Genomic DNA, 7972 nt, shown 5'->3' with positions numbered 1-7972 from the left:
GTATGTATGCTCATGTGTGTGCTTTTGTTTGTTCATTTGTGTGTCTGTGTATGTTTGTATGTGTGTGTGTATTTGTGTTTTTTGTGTGTGTGTGTGTGTGTGTGTGTGTGTGTGTGTGTGTGTGTGTGTGTGTGTGTGTGTGTGTGCCTGTGTGCCTGTGTGCCTGTGTGTGTGTGTGTGTGGGGGTGTGGGGGTGTTTGTGTTCATGTATCTATGTGTGTGTGTGTGTGTGTGTCTTAGAACATTCATTCTCTCTGCTCCTCTTCTGTCACTGATTCGTCGTGTTCTGAACTCTTTATCGTTCCTGTCATCATGTCATTGACCTTTTTTGCGATTTTATTGCTGTTTTGCACAAAAAGTGCGCTTTAAAAAGATTGATTAGATTAGGAAACAGACAATATCTGATTCTTCGCACATCCGAGATGTTCATTTCCTCCCGTCAATCCTTCCTGTATCTCTGTCTCTGTTTGTGTTGTCCCGCACGCAAAAACATTGGAGGTCCATGACTGGATGTGTGTGTGTGTGTGTGTGTGTGTGTGTGTGTGTGTGTGTGTGTGTGTGTGTGTGTGTGTGTGTGTGTGTGTGTGTGTGTGTGTGTGTGTGCGTCGGGGGGGGAGTCTGGATTTCCCAACTCTGACAGAAACTAGTCAGTGAGTGTATCAATGTTGCAACCACCCAAAGAGGCGGTCACCCCCGCCCCAGTATCATGCAGGTTTGGACCTTGCTCTGTAATCCTTTGTACATCTTAACCCCCACCACCACCACACCTCTCCACATCCTTCAAGAGTACTCAGACTCATCCCCGCCTGCTCCCTCACACGCACAGGGTCACTTAATGACCCTCTCCCAGAAGACCGCTCTTCCACTGGCTTTAAAGCGGGAAGTCCCAGCCCTGATAAAGTGAGATAGCAGTGAAAGTCTTTGTTGAGGCTCTGCTCCAAGTCTTTACTCTTTCCTTCAATAACACAGAACCAAAACTGTGTGTGTGTGTGTGTGTGTGTGTGTGTGTGTGTGTGTGTGTGTGTGTGTGTGTGTGTGTGTGTGTGTGTGTGTGTGTGTGTGTGTGTGTGTGTGTGTGTGTGTGTGTTAGCTCAGTGGACAGGAACTCCTTGAGTCAGAGGCACCTCACCCTCCGATCCTCACATTGTGTTCAATAACTCAGCAGGAAGAGATAAGTCAACCTTGAGGGCGTGGGCTTCAGAGACCTCCGACCACGCCCTGTTGACACAGGACATGTGTATATAGTTAGTGTTCTCTCTGTATGAGTCTGTGTGTGATTGTAGGTGTGTGCATGTGTGGGTGTGTGAATATGTGTATGTGTGTGCCCATGTGTTTGTGTGTGTGCCCTCATATGTGTGTGTGTGTGTGTGTGTGCTCATTTGTGATTGTGTGTGTACTTGTGTGCTCATATGTGTGTGTGTGTGTGTGTGTGTATGTGTTAGTGCGTGTGTAGGTGTGTGTGTGTGTGTGTGTGTGTGTGTGTGCTCATGTGTGTGTATGTGCTCATATGTGTGTGCGTGTTCCACACTTATGTGAATCACTTTGTTCAGCCCTGCCTGACGACATCGCCGTTACGTAACCCCCCCCCCCCCCATCGACCTGTAGCGTAGCGTTGCTATGGCAACTGACTAAACACAGATGAGTCATGGAAAAAGTAGTTGGAACTCAAAACACAAGGAAGGTTGTTTTTCTTCGAGATGTTCGCATTGTCGTTCTCGTTCTACAAAGTATTTATAAGGAAAACATAAAGAAATGTCAGACAAACACATAATTCCATCAGCAGTTTTATTTTAAGAGACAAAACACACCCACACACACACTCACACGCTCTCTGACTCGCTCTTTCTCATAGTTCATCGTTTATTTCTTACTTTCTCACTTTCTCAACTCATTTCCAAACGGCACCTTTAACCGTTTAACCGAAATCCAACAACGTTCTGTGAGTTGGTTTGCGCGTGCCTGTTGGTGCCTGTGTATGTGTGCCTGTGTGTGCGTGTGTGTGTGTGTGTGTGTGTGTGTCTGCTGCTCTTTGCTCCAGCGGTCCTCTCAGTTGGACTTCTGGCTTGACCTCACTGTGGTGGTCACTGTGGTGGTCTTTCCGCCTGCAGGGAGAAGGACACACGTTGTCATTTGGTGTTTTCATTCCTAAGGCTGCGTTCTATCAGAGAGGAGACGTTTCATTGGTTCAGGAAGAACACTCACCTGAGCTGACCGGCCTGGTGGAGGGGGGTGGGAGGAACGGGGAGAAACAAAAAACATCTTTAGTTTAACGTTTTAACCAGACTGTGTGAAAGGATCATGGTAAACGGACTGCATTCATACAGCGCTTTTCTAACCAGTGGCCACTCAAAGTGCTTCACGACACTGCCTCACATTCACCCATTCATTCACTGACAGCGGGGTCAGCCCCGCAGGGCGACAGCCGGCTGGTCAGGAACAGTCAGGGTGAGGCGTCTCGCTCAGGGACACCTCCACACTCCGCTAGGAGGAGCCGGGGATCGAACCAGCGACCTTCCGGTGACCAGCCAACCCACTCCACCTCCCGAGCCACATTGCCTCCACGAGGACGAGCAGGTCGTACCTGGACTCCTCCGTCTCCAGCAGGCTCCTGTAGGTGGCGATCTCCTGCTCCAGCCGCGTCTTGATGTCCAGCAGCATGCGGTACTCCTGTCCCTGCTGCTCGATGCTGCTGCGCACGTTGGCCAGCTCCGACTCCATCATGTTGATCTGGTTCTGGTAGCCCGCCAGCATGGAGCTGTACCGCGCCTCCGTCTCCCCCAGGGTGTTCTCCAGCGCGCCTTTCTGCAGGGGGGGCGGGTAAGGGGGGGGGGGGGGGGGGGGGGGGGGGGGGGGGGTTAGCGGAGGCCTGCCCTGGATCACATCCGGGATAAAGACTGGAAGGTGTACCGCCAGGTGGGACACGAAGTAAAGGTCTGAAGGCGGAGCTTAACGCAGAGCCACGCCCAGATAGGAAGGGGCGCAGCCTTTAAAGGGGTTCTGACTGCAGGATCAGGAGTACCTTTAATTACTACACAGAACCATGGCATAGTACTGGGTACTATAGCACGGTACTATGCTTTAGTACCCAGTACTATGGTACAATAGTTGACTTAGAGGACTGACTTTTTCCTATTCGCTTTGACTTTTTTGTAATTATCTCCAACTGGGGGTTAGAGTCACAGCATCGAGGACCACGTTCCTGTGTGTGTGTGTGTGTGTGTGTGTGTGTGTGTGTGTGTGTGTGTGTGTGTGTGTGTGTGTGTGTGTGTGTGTGCGTGTGTGCGTGTGCGTGTGTGTGTGTGTGTGTGTGTGTGTGTGTTAATGCTCCTCTCTCACTGTCGTCTTGAGGAAGAGCAGATGTATGAACTCAGCTGAGGAGAGACATTCCGATCTCCCCGGCTCGTATCACTCTCCTCTCACTCCCCCTCTCCTCTCACTCCCCCCGCATCTCCCCTCACCCTCAGCCACCCTCTGTCTTTAATCTAACACCACCAGCAGGAATCTGGTTAACCCCCTCCTCTCTGTTACGAGAGAGAGAGAGAGAGAGAGAGAGAGAGAGAGAGAGAGAGAGAGAGAGAGAGAGAGAGAGAGAGAGGGAGAGGGAGAGGGAGAGGGAGAGGGAGAGAGAGAGAGGGAGGGAGACAGAGAGAGAGAGAGAGAGAGGGAGACAGAGAGAGAGAGGGAGACAGAGAGAGAGAGAGAGAGAGAGAGAGAGAGAGAGAGAGAGAGAGAGAGAGAGGGAGACAGAGAGAGAGAGAGAGAGAGAGAGAGAGAGAGACAGAGAGAGAGAGAGACAGAGACAGAGACAGAGAGAGACAGAGACAGAGACAGAGAGAGACAGAGAGAGAGAGAGAGGGACAGACAGAGAGAGAGAGAGAGAGAGAGAGAGAGAGAGAGAGAGAGAGAGAGAGGGAGGGAGACAGAGAGAGAGAGAGAGAGAGAGAGAGAGAGAGAGAGAGAGAGAGAGAGAGAGAGAGAGAGAGAGAGAGAGAGAGAGAGGGAGACAAAGAGAGAGAGAGAGCGGGAGACAGAGAGAGAGAGAGAGAGAGAGAGAGAGAGAGAGAGAGAGAGAGAGAGGCCTGTGAGGATCTGGATGCTCTAATAAGGTAACGTCCCGATGCGGGCGTCAGCAGCAGCAGAGCGTCTCCCTCACCATACTGAGCTGGGACTGCAGCTCGATCTCCAGGCCCTGCAGTGTGCGTCGCAGGTCGTTGATCTCTGTCTTGGACGTCTGGATGACCTCTGTGCTGATGGCCACCTCCTTGGACAGCACAGCGGACTGGGGGAGGGAACAGGACAGCGATTAGGGCCGTGGTACATCCTCCCTGAGTGGGAGCGGCACATACTGAAGATATCAACTTAGGAGGGAAAATTAAAGCTTTACTAGACTTAAAGTGACCGTCAACCGTAATGTTTGAACCTCGGTTGGCTCAGTGGAGCTGATACCTTGTCGTTGAACCAGGCCTCCTGGTCTCTATAGGGGTGGTGTGGTATTATGGGGGTGGTGTGGTGCTATGGGGGTGGTGTAGTACTATGGGGTGGTGTAGGGGGCGCTGTCACCTTGTCGTTGAACCAGGCCTCCTGGTCCCGGCGGTGCTTGTCGGTGATGCCTTCGTACTGCGAGCGGATCTCGTCCAGCACTCTGCTCAGGTCCTGCTGCGGAGCGGCGTCCACCTCCACGTTCACCGTGCCGCTCATCTGGGAGCGCATGGCCGCCAGGTCCTGGAACCAATGGGGACAGGGTCAGGGAGAACCAATGGGGACAGGGTCAGGGGGAACCAATGGGAACAGGGTCAGGGGGAACCAATGGGGACAGGGTCAGGGGGAACCAATGGGGACAGGGTCAGGGGGAACCAATGGGGACAGGGTTAGGGAGAACCAATGGGAACAGGGTTAGGGAGAACCAATGGGGACAGGGTCAGGGGAAACCAATGGGGACAGGGTTAGGGGGAACCAATGGGGACAGGGTTAGGGGGAACCAATGGGAACAGGGTTAGGGAGAACCAGTCGGAGGCTCAGGGAGGTGGTTGGGCCTACCTCGGCGTGGTTCTTCTTCAGGTAGGCGAGCTCGTCCTGCAGGCCTTCGATCTGCATCTCCAGGTCAGCCTTGGTGAGCGTGGTCTGGTCCAGCAGGCGCCGCAGGTTGCCGATGTCTGCCTCCACCGACTGCCGCATCATCAGCTCGTGCTCGAACCTGCGGACGAGTGACGGAGAGAGGTGAGGTCGGGTTCCCTCTGGGCCATGCCCCCAGATGTGCCCTCCTGGCCTCCAGATGTTCCCAGGTTGAGTCTGGAGGCTTCATGCTTACTTGGTCCTGAAGTCATCGGCGGCCAGTTTGGAGTTATCGATCTGGAGCAGGATGTTGGCGTTGTCCACCGTCGCCCCGTGGATCTAGAGGACAGAACCGCATTAGTTCTAGAGCTGAGAACACTGTTGGTTCTAGAGGAGAGAACAGCATTAGCTCTAGAGCAGAGAACACTGTTGGTTCTAGTGGGGAGAACAGCATTAGCTCTAGAGCAGAGAACACTGTTGGTTCAAGAGGAGAGAGCAGCATTAGCTCTAGAGCAGAGAACACTGTTGGTTCTAGAGGAGAGAACAGCGTTCCAGAGGAGAGAACAGCATTGGTTTCTAGGCTGAGTCAGTAGGCCCGTTCTAGCTGGGCTTTGAGCTCTATGTTTCCATGGACACCACTGAAATCATCTTTTGCAACATTTCCGATTAAAATGCACAATTAACTAGTCCTTTAAGCACTGAAGGCAGGGACACCACTGACTATGATGCCTGTCACTACGCACCCCAGAGGCGTGCCGGAGTCCCTCAGACAGCACCGCTAATGATTGACAGCCGGTATCAGCGGGCCCCTACCTTGTCCTTCAGGTCGTTGATGATGGCCCAGTAGTTGCTGTAGTCGCGCTCGGCCGCCGGGCCCTTGGTCTCGTAGTACTCTCTGATCTGCACCTCCAGCTTGGAGTTGGCCGCCTCCAGGCAGCGCACCTTGTCCAGGTAGGAGGCCAGGCGGTCGTTGAGGTTCTGCATGGTGGCCTTCTCGTTCAGGTTGATGTGGCTCTGGTCCACCGCCTGGCTCAGGTCGAAGTTGCCGTAGCTCCCGCTGCCGTAGCCCCCGCTGCCGCCGCCAAAGCTCATGCCGCCGCCATAGCCGCCGCCGTGGCCGCCGCCGTACCCGGAGGAGACGGTGCGCACGGTGGAGGTGGAGATGCGGTTCCCGGCCGGGCCGCACAGGCTGAAGGCCTTGGGAGCGGTGGAGTACTGGGTGGAGCTGCGGGAGGAGCGGATGGAGCCCGGCTGGCCGTAGCTCATTCTGAAGCTGGAGGAAGACATGCTGGCGTTCTGTGGCTGAGGAGAGCTGGTGAGAAGAGGACAACGTTACAGCTTCTGACCGAGGAGTGGAGAACACCGGAGGGAGCCCGGCCTCTCATATAGGGCCGGCTGGGGGCGGGCCCGAGGCTCAGGGGGAGGCGGCCGGGAGGGGGGAACGGTCAACAGGGAGAGGGGGAGTTTGCCTGGAGGCCGCCCCCCCTGGGAGGGTCCGCCTTTAAGGAGCACGGTTTGTTTTCTCTGACCTGATGTGAGGAAACCGTTATGGAATGCGTCTCTCTCTCTCTCTCTCTCTCTCTCTCTCTCTCTCTCTCTCTCTCTCTCTCTCTCTCTCTCTCTCTCTCTCTTTGTCTCTCTCTCTCTCTCTCTCTCTCTCTGTCTCTCTCTCTCTCTGTCTCTCTCTCTCTCTCTCTCTCTCTCACTCTCGCTAACACTCACTCTCACTCTCTCTGTCTCTCTCACTTTCTCTCTCTCTCTCTCTCTCTCTCTCTCTCTCTCTCTCTCTCTTGTGTTGGACTGCCCTCTGTTTGTTTTGAGTTGTCTAACTCACAGCAGTCATTGGGTCTCCTTCACATCCAAACACAAAGCCTTAATTATCGTTCAGCGTCCCGCCATGGATAAACACTCAGTCCCAGTGTTTGCAAACTCACTGATAAGAAAAGTAAAAGTCCAGGGGACATCCTTCATCTCTTCTAGATCTGGTTCTTTTAAATTGTGCTATATGTGTGATTAAATAGATTTTTATCATCACTATACTTATTATCAGACAGGGGAAACCACAGTGGAAACCGAATTCCCTGTGTGTTCACGTGTGTTTGAATAGGAACAGAAGGCACCATTGTTTCTCTGCTCTTAGTTGGAGTCCATCTAAGGAAATATGTCAGCATAGTATTATTGGCATATCCCTCATAACATCCCTCTACCCTTTGTCCTGTGCTTGTGTGTCGTGTGTGCACTTGTGGGAACATGCATGTGTGTTTGTGCCTGCATGTCTGTGTATGTGCACTGTGGATGAGTGTGTGTGTGCGTCTGTGTGTGTGTCTGTCCTGTGCATATGTGTGCATGTTTGCATGCTAACCTGTGCATGTGTGTGCATGTGTGCATGCATGTACATGTGCATGTGGTCATGCATGTGCATGACTATGTGTGTGTGTGTGTATGTTAGTGTGTGTGAGTTCATGTCCATGAATCGTGTTTGCCTGTGTTTGCATTCATGTGCATATGTGTGTGTGTGTGTGTGTGTGTGTGTGTGTGTGTGTGTGTGTGTGTGTGTGTGTGTGTGTGTGTGTGTGTGTGTGTGTGTGTGTGTGTGTGTGTGTGTGTGTTTGTGTTTGTGTGTACAAGTGTTCATTTGTATGTGTATGTGTATGTGCATGTTCATGACTTGTGTCTGTGTCTGTGTGTGCATGCGCAAGTTTCTGCAAATCAGGCTGCACTGTGAAGCCTGCGCTGATGTCATTGTTAGTGTCAGGGCTGAGAGCGGTCTGAGCGGTGGGCCGTATCTTTCGGCTGTAACAAAGACAGGAGGCTGAACCAACAGCAGCCATCCCATAGTGACTGGGACATGTGAAATATCAGGGCGGGGCCCTTGGATCCAGTCCAAAAATATTGAGAACACACTGCGCTGTTTGTTGCA

The 7972-nt window shown here is 52.8% G+C and overlaps 1 protein-coding gene across 1 annotated transcript; it reads right to left on the bottom strand.

The window, feature by feature from the left end:
- Positions 1 to 1768: 1768 nt before the first annotated feature.
- Positions 1769 to 6416, bottom strand: LOC115539744 (keratin, type I cytoskeletal 19). The gene is made up of 8 exons (XM_030350537.1): positions 5866 to 6416; positions 5309 to 5391; positions 5038 to 5194; positions 4561 to 4722; positions 4154 to 4279; positions 2582 to 2802; positions 2203 to 2216; positions 1769 to 2102 (listed from the first exon to the last, which is right to left on the bottom strand). The coding sequence occupies exons 1-8, from the start codon at positions 6337 to 6339 to the stop codon at positions 2047 to 2049; spliced, it is 1293 nt and encodes a 430-aa protein (XP_030206397.1). The 5' UTR covers positions 6340 to 6416; the 3' UTR covers positions 1769 to 2046.
- Positions 6417 to 7972: the final 1556 nt, after the last annotated feature.

This window comes from Gadus morhua, chromosome 3 (assembly GCF_902167405.1).
Source record: "Gadus morhua chromosome 3, gadMor3.0, whole genome shotgun sequence".
NCBI classification, from domain to species: domain Eukaryota; kingdom Metazoa; phylum Chordata; class Actinopteri; order Gadiformes; family Gadidae; genus Gadus; species Gadus morhua.
Note: the sequence above shows the minus strand (reverse complement) of the source record. Positions and strands in the feature narration are given on the sequence as shown.

Bases quoted from the DNA above. Each gene is read 5' to 3' on its own strand.
- LOC115539744 (XM_030350537.1), bottom strand. From the start codon at position 6,339: ATGTCTTCCTCCAGCTTCAGAATGAGCTACGGCCAGCCGGGCTCCATC. The intron at 5,392-5,865 runs GTAGGGGCCCGC...TCTGTCCTCTAG, and splicing joins TCAACGACCTGAAGGACAAG to ATCCACGGGGCGACGGTGGA. The intron at 4,723-5,037 runs GTAGGCCCAACC...CATTGGTTCCAG, and splicing joins TGAAGAAGAACCACGCCGAG to GACCTGGCGGCCATGCGCTC.